The following is a 14,322-nucleotide window of genomic DNA, read 5'->3' on the forward strand; positions in this document are numbered from 1 at the left end:
GTTTATCTAGTTTATTTACCATTTTAAAAACAAACTATTTGTTTCATTATTACTATGTTTTTTAAAAAAAATTATCTATTTTATAATTTTGGCTCTGACTTTAATGAATTCTTTTCTTATATTGGTTTTAGAATTCATTTACTGAGGTTTTTCTTAGACCTTGGGATGCATTATGAGGTTTTTAAATTGAAATATCTTAGATTTTCAAATGGAGGTAGCCCTTAGTATAAACTGTCCTCTTACAACTGCGTTTGGTGGATTAGTGGAGAGATATCGGAAGGGTTAGAAAATGTACTGGGCAGTAGAATTTGTCTAAATATGTTATATGCATTTCTGTATAAGTTATAATAAACCCCATTATATATATATAATATATATATATATATATATATATATATATATATATATATATATTCCACAACCCTAGCCCTCGTGTTGATAGTTCTCTATTGTCCTTCTATCCTGGTTTTATAGAGTTAGTAGACAAATGAATATAATATTTGGCTGATTTGCAGAGTATATATAACACTGTGATATAAAATATTTCAATTTTTAATGTGTACTTCTCTAGTTTTTAATCTAATTTATTTCAAATCTGGAAAATTAGGTGTCTCCTTAGAATACTGATTAGGCAATTTTCATATAATTCATTAGTTGTTTAATTTTACCAGACGACTATCTCTCAGATTCTTCCTCAGAATAGTGTTGGTCATTCATTTGGTGATGCACATCAAAGAGAAAAAGATGGTATAAATGGACATACAGAAGGTAAGAACCACTCATTATAAAATCATTGGATATAATGCATGTTTAAAACATGAGCACTAGTATGATTTAATAGTGGAAGAAATGAAAATAATAAATAGTATGGGAGTTGAAAGAGTGTATCTTATCAAGTTGCAACCACAGTGTAAGTTGGAGTGGTCCTAGAGGAGCTGAGTTATTAAGTCCAGACCTGCTAAAATTAGAGAAAAGTTGGGACATAAGGAAGGGGAGAGAAGAATTCAGAAATGAAGAATGAGAAAAGACTATAGACAACAACAACCAAAAGAAAAAAGAAAGAAAAAGAAAAAATAAGCAAATGCACATTGATGATGGCCTCATGAAACATTCCTTGAAAAGATTATGACTTCTAATACATCTACAAATTAGAGGACAAAACAGGGAGAATTTTAAATAGGTGAAATAAATGGCCAGGCACATGGTGCATGTCTATATTCCCAGTGGCTCTGGAGGCTGAAGACGGAGAAATAATTTTTATTTTAAAGCCAGTATACTTTTCCCCTTTGGATTACCATATATTAATATTTTATGATTATTAAAATTATTTATTAGATATAGTTCCTATGTCTTCTCAAATGAATAAATCAAGAAACTTTGAGTGGGTCAGACCAGAGGATATATTAAAAGAAGATACACCACTGTCCTCCATGAGTATGGAAAAATGATTATTTTAATAAGTGTATACCAAAGCTGATCATTTCTCAGAACTTTCCTCAATGCAAATGAATTATACTTTCCACTTGACGGTTATCACAACTTTGGACTTACTATATTGTAGGACAAATGGAGGAACAGGATACATACCTGTAATAAAGTTAATGAAATGATAGTGATAGACTACATTAAACATACCTGCTGTTAAATTATTTTCTTTATTTTATATATTTATGCCCCCAAGTTTCTCCTTTGCTCCTCTGATTAGATATCCCCATTCCCTCAATCAATCTGCACCTTTACTTGGCATGTGTGCATTCCCTATTATATTTGTGGTAATTGGAAATGTAATCTCACTTTTGAAAACTTAACTCTATGCTTAATTAAACTAATATTGGATGTTTTTTTCCAATATATTTGAATCATGCTGCTGTACTCAACAAAAACCAGCAAACACAGAAGTCCAAATGTTAAAGTATTATTTATCAAAGCTAACCTTTGGAACTTGACTCCATGTCAATTCAGCAGGAAGGTGTGGGTGATTTTGTCATTCATGTTTTGTGAATTGACAAATTGTATTTCTTTTGCTTTTCAGTATTTCAGAATTTCACACATCCTGTTGTGCAGGTAATTATAAACTTCTATGTTTATCTTGAATTATTAACTGTGTATAGTATAAAATGTACAACATGTGTTTAATATCTACTTTCTAAACCCATACAGCCTATCTTAGACAGGAGGTATTTTCTTCAAAAGAATACAGTGGGGACAACAGAAGAAAGGATATGCAAATCAGGTAAAAAATATATATATACATATACATACATACACACATGCATACACATTCCAGTGTCTATATTGGCATACAAGTTTAAAATAATATCTTTAAAGTCACAACAAAATGATTTCTAAAAAAATCTTTATCTCAGACATTTTTAAAATTAAATTTCCCAGAATTCTTATACCTGTTAGGTGAATTATGAGGCTCTATTTTCCTCCAAAATTTTATAAAAACTTATTGCATAGCTGCCAATAATTTCCAAATCTTGGGAGATGAACATAAAAATATGTGTCTGAACCCAGAGATTAAGTATAGTGTGTGAAACAAGACCCAATCAAAATTTAATTTCAATTCTAATATAAGACCCACTTTATTGAATAATTACCTTGAACCCGTGTTGTATTTTATGCAGCTGTGGATTCTATGTCCTTCATCAGTTGTGATTATCTCTGTATTAAACCAACAAAGTATTATTGTGTATTCTTTATATTATTCATTTTTTATAAAACTAATAGAGTATTTTTAGGAAATTAGTCTTTTATGATTTTTATTGACCCAGAGTTGTAAATTCAAAACTACTTACACAAACCACTTTATATATTCCCTCTTCATGCTTTTCTTTTTTTTTGTTTACTTTTGTTTTTAGTTTACTTTTCAATGGTGGGGACTGAACACAGATACTTTGGCATGCTAAGCAGCGGCTCTGCCATGAAGCTTTTTCTCTTATTCATTAGAAGGTTGGGTAAATCCAAGATTCAGGAAACTGACCCCAAGCACTAAAATGAGTCCCTTAACATACAAAAATGAGAAATTCAAATATTACATGGTAAACCCAAAGAACTTAAACAGTTGGTGTGTTTTATTCTACATGCCATTTGAAACCTTGTGTAACAGTACAGAGCCTCTTATTCCAGAGATCCAGCTTTGTCCTTCATTACTTAATGGAACTTCATTCTACACTGGTCCCAGAAAATGATATATCCTCTATTTTTCATGGAACATTTCTTCCATTCTGGCCTGCTTCCCTCTATTTGGCACTCCTGCCACCTTCTTATTCATTTCTGCTCATGCATATGCTCTCCACACTCATCCTATCTTCAGCATTTGGAGCCATCTAGCTACAATGCAAATGTGACTATGAACCTCTCTAGAAGATAAAAGGCCAGCTTTTAAAATTACCCAGAAATCTTTCATGCGTTCAGCCTAACACTTTATCCTTTCCCTTAATTTTACTGTCATCTTGATGGCTCCTCACCAATCCCTATATTTTCAGACAAATACTGACCCATTTAATGCTTCACTCTGTGTCTAGCTACAGCCTTTTAAGCTTTCCCCATTTTCTGCCTCTTACTGGTAACCTCATTCCTTTAGTCTCTGCTGAATCCTAGCTCTAGGAAAGCCATTATTCCTGGCACCTTTTTACTCTATTCTCATAGGGAACATAATAATTCTCAGTTCAAATAAACTGTTGATGCTAAGGTGATATAAAAGAGGTCTTCTCAAGTTCAAAAGCCAAAGGGCTAGACAGGGGAAGGAGTGATTTACAAGTCAACTGGTAGGAATCCAGTTGAACAGTGGCTGAAATGCTGAGACATCTCAAGAGGGTAAAAAGCAGTTTATGACAAGGAGATTGATAATCATGCAGGACTGAACAGACTAAGTCTTACAGAAGAACACATTTGTTTAGAGTAATGTAGAAAAAATATTGCATATGCAAGATGTTCATTGATAACAATAGAGTCTAAGTCACTGTGGAAATGACTATTGATGAATAGTTGTTTTTAAAAGTTACTGTTATGGGGAAGAGAATACCAAATTGTGTGTATCCCTACATTTCAATAGTGTTTTTAAAATTTAATTCTGGCAAATTTTCATTCATCTTGAGTGGATATACCTTTGAGATATTCTGGTTTCTTAAACCTGGTGATACATAGTGTCTCCTCAGATAGACTATTGAAGTTTTATACCACTAAAAACATTCCCTGAAAAAAAATTCTCTGCTGGGTACAGTGGATCACCTCTAAACACAGCTATTGGGAGACTGAGACAAGAGAATGGCAGTCTCAGGACAAAACAAACACTTTAGAGAGACCCAGTTTCCAAAAATAAATAAATATACAACTCTTGGCAGAGCTCTTGCCAATGTTGCAATGTTCTAGGTTTAAATCACTGAGTACACACAAGTATACCCCACCAATAAACAGTTAAAGAGGTAATAGCACCTAAAATTCAAGTTTATTATTACTTTTTATTTTTGGCAGACTATCATTCTCTCTAAATGTTCTAAGTTGTTTATGTGAATCTACATACATTTTTCAGCTGAACCACTTTGGTTCTCATCATCTGAAGAAGAAGGTCTTGATGACACCAAAAATAAGCAGCCACAGGTGTGTTCACTCAGATATTTTTTTTTAAAACTTCTGATTTCTTACTGTATTCCTTGTTTTAAGAAAGTCAATATGGGCAAATTTGATTACCTTCCATAACAGTGGTTTGAAATCTAAAGATGATAATTTAATATTGAAACCTAATTGAATTTAACTGGTTATGAATCTGAAAGTAGCATTAAAATTCAGGATAACGTATAGATAAATATTATCCTTGTGATTCGGGCAGATTATTTTTCTGAATATTATTTGGGTTTCTTTTTTTTAACCCCTGAAAATGATGAAGAAGTTAAAATTAGTGGTTTTGCTAATAACCATTTTAATTAATGAACATATATAGTGGTGATGGTCATTAAGTACATTTATGGTAAAAGATGGTCCTTCCCAGTGGCTCAGTTTTAGTTACATATAAACATGGAAAATCATACCCATCTCAGGTGCTCTGTGGGTATCACAGGCAGAGTGAGTAAAAAGACACACATACATGCAGATCCTAATCAGACAGTAATTTCAGACCAGTTTTTCTCATACACTCAAATGTGCATAGCTCACACACCCAGCCCATGGATGGCTGGTGAAATCCTTGAATTCATTTACTATTCTAAAAGCCAAAATTCTGGGTTTTATTTGGTCTGAGGCTCTCTATGGTGCCTCTCCAGGTTTTCTTTTTTCCATAGCTGCTCTTTTTTTTATCCAGAATGCACACAGCAGCCAATATGACTCAAGCTCTGAAAAATAGTCAGGAAGTGCTGTACATTTTTGTGCTGTCATTTTTCTTCATTGGTGTACTTTTTAGTTCTCTCTCAGAGGAATATGTTGTTTACTCTACCCAGATCCTGTGTGTTGGTTTCTAACAGTACCATAGAAACATTCCTTCACCCTACATTGTCATTTTATTAAACTGGATTTTCTCTCAAAGAAACAATTACTATAAGCTCTTTAGATTCTGTGAGAAGTGATGACCAAAATGAGGCAAGTCCAATAAAGTCTTATTCCTGCTCAACATCACATAATTCCAAATCTCTTTATCACACTGAGTCTCATAAGTCTGTTATTTAAAACATGTAATGCAACATAATATTAATTATATTTCTCAAGAACGTTTAATTAAGTATTTAATGCATTCTCATCTTGTGGGGTTGTGATATATGGTTGTTTAAACTCTTAGAATACATGCATTTATGTTATTAAATTTTCAGGGAATACCTTTTCTATGATATCCATCCTGCTTTTACCAAATCAGGAGCCATTGGAAGACAAGAATTCAGCTTCATCTGAAATACAAATTCTAGGTTTCCCTGTGGAAAATATGACTGTACTTATCTACATTTTAGTTAGCTGCTTTCAAAACCAAAATTTTGGTGATGTCTTAAAGAGTGATAGTGAAGTTTTCATGTAGCTCATTGGGGTCCTTTATTTTGCAGGTATTTTCTGAGGGTGGTCCACAGATGTGCATTTCTTACTTATCTGGAGAGAAACATTATATAGCAAAAGAGAAAGCAGATGGACATGTCCATGGTAAGAACTACATACTCTACACAGTTCTTTGGACAGAATATTGATTTCTAACATGAGTGCTGATTTATTCTAATACTTAGAAAAATGAACCTAGTAAACAGTTAATAATGAAAAAGTGAGAAAGATAATGAGTTGTCTCTCTTAAGACCAAAGTCCAGCAGCAGGTTATAGTGGGAGTGTCCCTCTTAGTTTCTATACATGACAGGCATATATCATAGGGGAGTTGGAAATTGTGGAGTAGAGAGGATAAGGGTGAATACACATTGAGAAAGGCAGAGAGAGTGAGTGCAGCGAGTAAATGAAAGAAAAAGAAGCCATGAAGGCTGATAAATTTCAGTGATGTACCAGAATAAAAAGACCACCTGTTCAAAATGTGGAAGGAAACTGAGAGTTTCCAGTTGTGCAAATGACTCAAGGTGAGAATATTTTTTCTCACCAGTCATTTCTGAGTTGTCATTAGAAAGAAATTGACATGTGAAGAACTGATCATGAAGAAAGGAAGTTTTTTTTCTGTTTAAGTGAAATGTTCATAAATCCACGTGTCTGGTCATAAATTTATGTAAAACAATATTGTAATTAAAACAAATAAAAAATAAAAATACCTATATCGTAGACATTCTTGCCACTACCTGGGATGAAGAACAGATGGCAGACACAGAAGTATGGGAAGTGGAAAAATGTGCAAATTGTTATGGACTGATACCTAAATTCATAGGTTTTTAAAATATTCTTTGGACAATTTGGAAAGGAGAAGGGAGAATAGATACTGAGAAAAGCAGAGAGAATACAGTGAGTAAATGAAGGAGAAAGGATTTCTTCTCATCGTTCAGGTTTGGGAACATCATTGGGTGGAAAACTGGCTCTATTATTGTAAGGCATTTGAAGGCAGGGAAATGAGAAGCAGACTAGGTGCAGATGCAGACTCTCAGACTCTAATAGATCATCTGTGGTGATCCCTATTCAAAATGTATACTCTGACTTACCTGGCCTGCACATCTGTTTTCTTTCATGTAAGGTGATTTTAATGATCACTATCTGCCGGCCACCATGTAAAGAGGTCAGGAGAGGATTTCCTTTTAGCAAAACTAAATGCAGAGCCACTGGAACATCAAATGTAATAAAGTTATTGCATACATCTAGTTTTTATTCTCATCTTGTCTCTTGGCAAGTGATAAGAACTCAAAGTATAGAATTTATATTTCTTAGGTCTAATCCTTTAATTGGGAATTAAGAAAGAGTGGTGGACTTGGGTTGTAGCTCAGTGGTAGAGTGCTTGCCTTGCATGCCTGAGGCACTGGGTTTATCCTCAGCAACACTTATAAATAAATAAATAAATAGATAGATAAATAAATAAATAGATAGATAGATAGATAGATAGATAGATAGATAAAATGAAGACATTGTGTCCATCCTCAACTAAAAAAAAAGTAAAGAAAAAGAAAGAGTGGGGATAAATCATTGACAAAATGGAAAATATAGAGAATCAAGACCAGAGATCAAGATGTTGCATTTGAAACGTTCCTGAGAAGGAGAAATGTGGAAGAAACAAAATAAGTTAGCTGGGTAATCTTGGAGGGAATGAAGGGAAAACTGAGAGCTTGTAATTCAGGGGATATCAGTGTATCTATCTTTCACAATATGTGAAAGACTGTAACTTGTCCATCATTTGAATCATGAGGGGCTTGTAAGTTGGGGAAAGATTTCAGCCATGACCATCTTTTCTCCATACCTCTCAGACATACTGCTTGCTGTGGTTTAAATTGAGTCATTCTGAGGAGCAAAATTACATTTCAGAATCATTAGTGATTTTTAATGACAGCTCTATTCTTTCTCTTCTTTTCTCTCTTCCTTCCTTCCTCCCTTCCTCCCTTCCTTCCTTCCTTCCTTCCTTCCTTCCTTTTTTCCTTCATTCCTTCCCTCCCTCCCTCCCTCTTTTTCCTTCCTTCCTTCCTTCCTTCCTTCCTTCCTTCCTTCCTTCCTTCTTTTCTTTCTACTTCCATACCTCCCTCTCTTTTTTCCTTACATAATTACTTTCTGTATTTCTTTCCTATTTGCCGGAAAATAAAATTTTGATGATGGGCATTCTAGAAATTCACTTCATTACTGAGCTACATCCTCATCCTTCAAAAGCTAATTATAATTACATATATATATATAATTATAATTATAATTATATATATATATATATATGTAATTATATATAGGCCTGGCCTTTTGTGAATACACTTAAAACACTGGCAAGTCACACCAAACCAAATTCATTTGCAAACAGAACTCTTTATACAGTTTACTCTTTGAATACCCAAAATCTTTGTCATATATGAGTGTGTTTGTGTGTGTAATAATATATTATTGTTATCAGATAAAGCTGTGCTCTTCCATTTCAACTTTCCCTTTAAATTTTTATGTCTCAAAAGTTTAAAACAATTAACCCTTATTTCTTAGATGTAGAAACTATCTGTTCTCACACAAGGGGATCATGAAAATCTAATCTGTTTAAACCAGAGAATACAGGAATAGAGGATGCACAAGAAAAACCAGCATCCCACCTGAATATAAGAAACAAATAATAGATGTCATAGCTTTCAGTGTCAAAATATGTATATCAACTGACTCCTTCAGATACCTTTGTTGAGAAATGAACCTAACATTTTCCTGGGATCTGAACACAGCTTTGGCCTTACTAAACAAAAATGAAAGGACAAAGGCAGTAAATATATACATACTTAAAATTATAAAGATTAAATCTTTTCAATAGTATTTCAGTAAGATAGGTTCTATGGCTTGTTTTTGTTCTGACTTCACCTTTGCCATTGAATCTCTTAGGGACCTTCTTTGCTTCTCCACTAGAGGATTGTTGAATTCTCCATCAATCTGTATCTTTGCATTGGTATATGTTTTTCTGTCTGTTTTATTTATGGTCCTTGGACAAATAATCTCAGGTTTGTGAAATGAACAGCATGTTTCACAAAACCTATTCACAAAATTTCTTTAGTCACATGATTGTTGTCAGCCAAACCAGCCAGCACAGAAACCCAGGAGATAGCATAATTTTTAGCACAGCTGAACCATGGACCTCAGATGTATGTGGAGGCATCTGTAATGTATGAGTTGTTTTGTCCTCTTCAACTTTGCTTGATTATATACCTCTTTTGTTTTTCAGCCTCTAGGGATTCATCTGATTTCAGAAAGGTAATTAAATTTCTATATTTATTCTAAATTATTAATTTTGTAGTCAATGAAAAATACACTCTTTATGTACTATCTTCTTTCTAAGCGCACGGATCCCATCACAATAAAAGAGGCGCTTCCACGGAAAGGATTAGGCAAGGTGAAAGAAAAGACAGTCAAATTGGGTAAGATTTACATTACAACACTCCAGGGAACACAATGTTAAAACACTTGAAATACTACCAGTGTTCTCACATGTAAGGTGGTTTTCCCAAAGAGGGGAGAAGATTTTCCTCACAATGTCATCAGTAGTCACAGAAAATGATCTCTCCTCTGTTTCTGCGAATATCCCCTCAATTCTGAGTTGTTTCCCCTACGTATCATACTATTACATTCTCCCTATTTCCAGCCTTTGGAGTGAACTAGCTACCATGCAAATGTCACCATAAGCATCTCTTTAGAATGTGAAAGGTCAACCTTCTGAAATTTCTTAGAAATATTTCCTGACATGAGCCAAGCCTCATTCTGTATCTTTATACCTTTCTTCTGCCTCAACTGTCCTCTGGCATTAGGCCTCACCTATCCCTTTATTCTGAGACAAATCCTGAACTATTTCATACTTTTCTCTGTGTGGACCTACAGAATTTCATGCTCTCACCATCTCCTGCTCTCTGGCTACTCACCTCTTACCTGTCTTTTTGAGGGGTGAGTAGCCAGAAAAAACACTATCCCTGGGGGCACATTTTCTCTGCCTTCTTAGGTCATTTTCTCTGACACTTCAGCTGGTCACATTAGCTTCCAGACACATAGGTTCCCCTTTGCCTTTCTCACTGGAGTCACATGGATATAGTCTAGCCTGCACCAGTTTTTTCTACCTTCCATGAGGCACAACCTAGGTCCCTTGATAGGCACTTCCAGGATCCTCATGTGTGTGTGTGTGTGTGTGTGTGTGTGTATGTTTGTGTGTGTGTGTTGTTTAGAGGAACTGAATCAAAGAAATTACTGTTGCACTCTTTCCGAGGATAGCTATGGCTTCAGCACTCCCATCACTCATTGAGAGAAGAGCATGCTTTTTAAGCACCATTGCATAGTGCACCTTTTGGTCAGATCAGTTAAGGCAATATTTTTGATCTCAGGTTTCTCCATAGCAGGGCACATCATGGTACAACTTAGAATGCAACTTCCTCTTCTCTCTCCCCCTTTGTCTGAGGCAGATCTGCATGCAGGTTGTAGGCTTTTTTTGTTTATGGTACACATTTTACTGAATCTCTGGACTTTTTCGGTGTTCAGAAATTTTAGGGATTTGAATAAAACCCCTCTTTCACTCACTTTGCTGAGAAGCTCTTCACCAGCTCTTTGGTCTCCATGCAATAGTGCAGCTTAGAATGCAGCTTACTCTATACTAACATTTTCCCAGAATCAGCTCTTCTTTCCATGTGTATTTTCAAGCTTGTTTCTGAGCAAATTTCATTGATCTTGAGTAGACAAATCTTGGCAATATGGTTTGCACTGAACCTTGTATCCTGTCATGTCTCTATAAGATGTGTGTTGAGGATTTGGATCAAGAAAAAATACTCCCTGAGAACTCAATGTTTGTTGGGTGCAAATGGGTACATCTTTATTCACAACTACTTGGAAGTTGAAGCCTTGAAGGATGGCTGTATTCAGTCCACTCAGAGGACTCCAGTTGCCAATTAAAGTGGCCATGGGATAGAACTAAATGGTAGAGTATTTGACAAGAATGCATAAGTTTGTGGGTTCACTCCCAAGGTGTATACACAAAGAAAGAAAAACTGTGGAAAGTTGAAACCAGTAATTATTTACCAAATATTAAACTTAATTGGAAATCACATTTGGGAATATTAAGTTGTTTTGGTGTTACAATTATCCTTTTCTATTTGGATTGATGTTCACGCTTTCTAATGCAGTTCTAAGGAATGTGAGTAAATGTATTCATTTATCAGCAGAGACCCATTTTGACATGACTTTAGAAGAAGAACAAAAAAGTTTTGATGACGCTCAATGTACCCAGTCTCAGGTATGCCAACATATAAAGCATTTCTTCCTATTTCTTCTTGTTTTTCTTTCTTGAGGAAAGTAAAGGAGGCCAAATGAAAATACCTTTTAAATAGTCTTTTGGAATCCAGGCATTATATATTACTAATTACATCTAAAACCACTCTGAACTGGTTAGAATCTGAAATTAGCATTAGTAGTCCTGTCAACTTATAGCTAAATTTACTATGTAATGGAGGCAAAAAAATTCTAAATGTTTCTTGTGCTTCCACTTGCATAAACATTTTGAAAAATAAAAAGTTGAGATTAAATTTGAGACTGACGAATAACCACCTGGGTTATGAATGGTAATGGTCACTGACTACATTCATGTGAAAGGGTGATGTTGTCAAAGGCTCAAAATTCTAGTGAAAATCAGTAGTTATTTGCTACAAGTTGAAATGTATATATATTAACTTTACATCCTGGTTAATGTTTATTTGTTATTTTTTGTTTATTTTTTATTGATTTTTTAAAAATAAATGACAGCAGAATGCATTATAATTCTTTTTTTAAGAAAAAAGAGAGTGAGAGAGGAGAGAGAGAGAGAGAGAGAGAGAGAGAGAGAGAATTTTTAATATTTATTTTTTAGTTCTCGGTGGACAGAACATCTTTGTTGGTCTGTGGTGCTGAGGATCGAACCTGGGCCGCACGCATGCCAGGCGAGCACGCTACCGCTTGAGCCACATCCCCAGCCCTGCATTATAATTCTTATTACACATATATAGCACAAATTTTTATATCTCTGTTTGTGTATAAAGTATGTTGACGCAATTTCTGTCTTCTTAGTTGTATTAAACAATTTTTCTGTGGTGACCTTTTCATTTTGTTTCTCATCCTTGCAGAAAATTCAGTCAATATGTTGAATAATTTTATCAAAATGTCTTAGTATATTAAAGAAATGTATTTGTGTGCATTAATGGGGAATGATGGAATTTAGAGATGCTATTTCATCTTTTTTCTCACATTGCCAACATTCCTGGTGTGAGATTTAGCACACATCTAGATTTATTTTATTTGGCTGGCATATGTATGTCCTTGGGTTTACAGCTTTCCCTTTGGGGTGTATACTTGGCAGGGGCCATATCTCAGTGTCAAATCCCCAACTGAACACCTAAGTCTCATATTTTCAAACAAAAACTTTGTTAGTTCATTGTTTAAAAAGTGTAATCCTATTTAATATGAAATATACTCCTCAAATTTTTTTAAAATAAGACTTGAAAGCCTTCTCACATTTGATGGTGAATGCAAAGTTGGATGAGTTACAATGAATATCATTCCTCCCGTCCTTTGGGGTGTATACACCTTTGTTAGCATGTTGTCAAGGAATGCCTTTTCTATGACATCCACCCTGCTTTTACCAAATCAGGAGCCATTGGAAGATAAGTGTTCAGCTTAATCTGGAGCACAATGCTAAGACACGCTATGGAAAGTATGACTGCTCAGTCTGTAGTTATCTACATGTTAGTTAGCTGCTTTCAAGACCAAAATTTGGGTGATGTCTAAAAGAGTGATAGTGAAGTCTTTATGCAGATCATTGGGGTCCTTTATTTTGCAGGTATTTTCTGAGGATTCTCCACAGTTGTGTGTTTCTCACTCATCTGGAGAGAAACGTCATAAAGCAAAAGAGAAAGAAGATGGACATGTCCATGGTAAGAACAACATATTCTACACAGTTCTTTCTTTGGATAGAATATTTATTTATAACATGAGTGCTGATATATTCTAATACTTGGAGAAATGAACCTAGTAAACAGGGAATAAAGAAAGAGAAAGAAAGAGAAAGAGTTGTCTCTCTCAAGCCCAAAGTCCAGCAGCAGGTTATAGTGGGAGTGTCCCTCTTAGTTTCTGTACAAGACAAGTATAGACCACAGGGGAGTTGGAAAACTTGAATTATTATGTTGGAAAGAATAATGTTCTTCACATCCTACCTGCTTTCTGTTCATCTCTCACTGTGTTTTTATTTTCCTCAGGGAATCTTTTCTAAAGATCAGATTTATGTATTTGATCACAAACCTCTTTTCTAATATCATCTGTCTAAAATTATAATGATCTTTTTTGTGTCTGTCTTCTCCATTAGATTTTAAGCTAAAGAACAATAGGGGTCTAATCTCATCTGCTATATCTTCAGAGTTCAGCATATTGTTTCACGTGTTTTATGCACTCATTGTTTTAGTGTATAAATAATGCATGTGAAATATACAGCATTCATATATTTAAATTAGTCACATATTTTATTTCTATCTTCTTTTTTCTAACAGATTCTGTTAGCCTATCGAAAATCCAGAAAGCAGTTCTATCACTTCAAAGAATAATAAAAAGCAAAAAAAGTCACTGCACACAGTGTTCACTACATTTTGAAAAAAATGCACAGCTGGAAAATGAGATTCATGAGCTAAAAAAGAGGGTATCAGAGTTTAAGCAAGAAAATATAGAATTGAAACAACAACTCCACAATTTGAGGTATTATATTCTAGGTTGAAAGAAGGAGTGGAATCTTTTCCTTTAATCCAGTAAAATAAGAAGGACAATTTTTTTAACTACTGCCTCATCTGTTAGCACTTTGCAAAGGAGAAAACGTGAATAAATTATAAAATTCTTACAAATATGATAGCATATTATTAAATGTGATTACTTCTAAAAACTAAGTTCATATTTTTCCCCATCACAATTTTAATGTCTCTATGGAACCCCATCTGCTAGTAATCTATTTATTTAACAAGCATAATTTGGGATTGTTATTTGTTTATATTTTTAACTTTTTATTGCAATTAATATTTCAAGAAATATCATTTATAAAAAAATCATTTCCTACTCAGACCATGGCATGTGCCTATAATCCCAGCAGCCTGGGAGACAAAGATAGGAGGATCAAAAGTTCAAAATATTCCTCATTAACATAGCAGCAATGTCCTAAGCAAATTAATGAGACCCTGTCTCCAACAACAACAACAAAAAAAAAAAATGAAAAAG

The 14,322-nt window shown here is 34.3% G+C and overlaps 1 protein-coding gene across 1 annotated transcript; it reads left to right on the forward strand.

Moving 5' to 3' along the window:
* Positions 1–492: 492 nt before the first annotated feature.
* On the forward strand, positions 493–13,831 carry LOC120885255 (uncharacterized). Its single transcript, XM_078041294.1, has 10 exons — positions 493–768; positions 2,033–2,064; positions 2,161–2,233; positions 4,538–4,605; positions 6,030–6,123; positions 9,287–9,315; positions 9,401–9,479; positions 11,259–11,332; positions 12,908–13,001; positions 13,611–13,831. The coding sequence occupies exons 5-10, from the start codon at positions 6,054–6,056 to the stop codon at positions 13,829–13,831; spliced, it is 567 nt and encodes a 188-aa protein (XP_077897420.1). The 5' UTR covers positions 493–768; positions 2,033–2,064; positions 2,161–2,233; positions 4,538–4,605; positions 6,030–6,053.
* Positions 13,832–14,322: the final 491 nt, after the last annotated feature.

This window comes from Ictidomys tridecemlineatus, chromosome 3, assembly GCF_052094955.1.
Source record: "Ictidomys tridecemlineatus isolate mIctTri1 chromosome 3, mIctTri1.hap1, whole genome shotgun sequence".
Taxonomy (NCBI): domain Eukaryota; kingdom Metazoa; phylum Chordata; class Mammalia; order Rodentia; family Sciuridae; genus Ictidomys; species Ictidomys tridecemlineatus.

Bases quoted from the DNA above. Each gene is read 5' to 3' on its own strand.
- LOC120885255 (XM_078041294.1), top strand. From the start codon at position 6,054: ATGTGCATTTCTTACTTATCTGGAGAGAAACATTATATAGCAAAAGAG. The intron at 9,316-9,400 runs GTAATTAAATTT...CTTCTTTCTAAG, and splicing joins ATTCATCTGATTTCAGAAAG to CGCACGGATCCCATCACAAT. The intron at 13,002-13,610 runs GTAAGAACAACA...TTTTTCTAACAG, and splicing joins AGAAGATGGACATGTCCATG to ATTCTGTTAGCCTATCGAAA.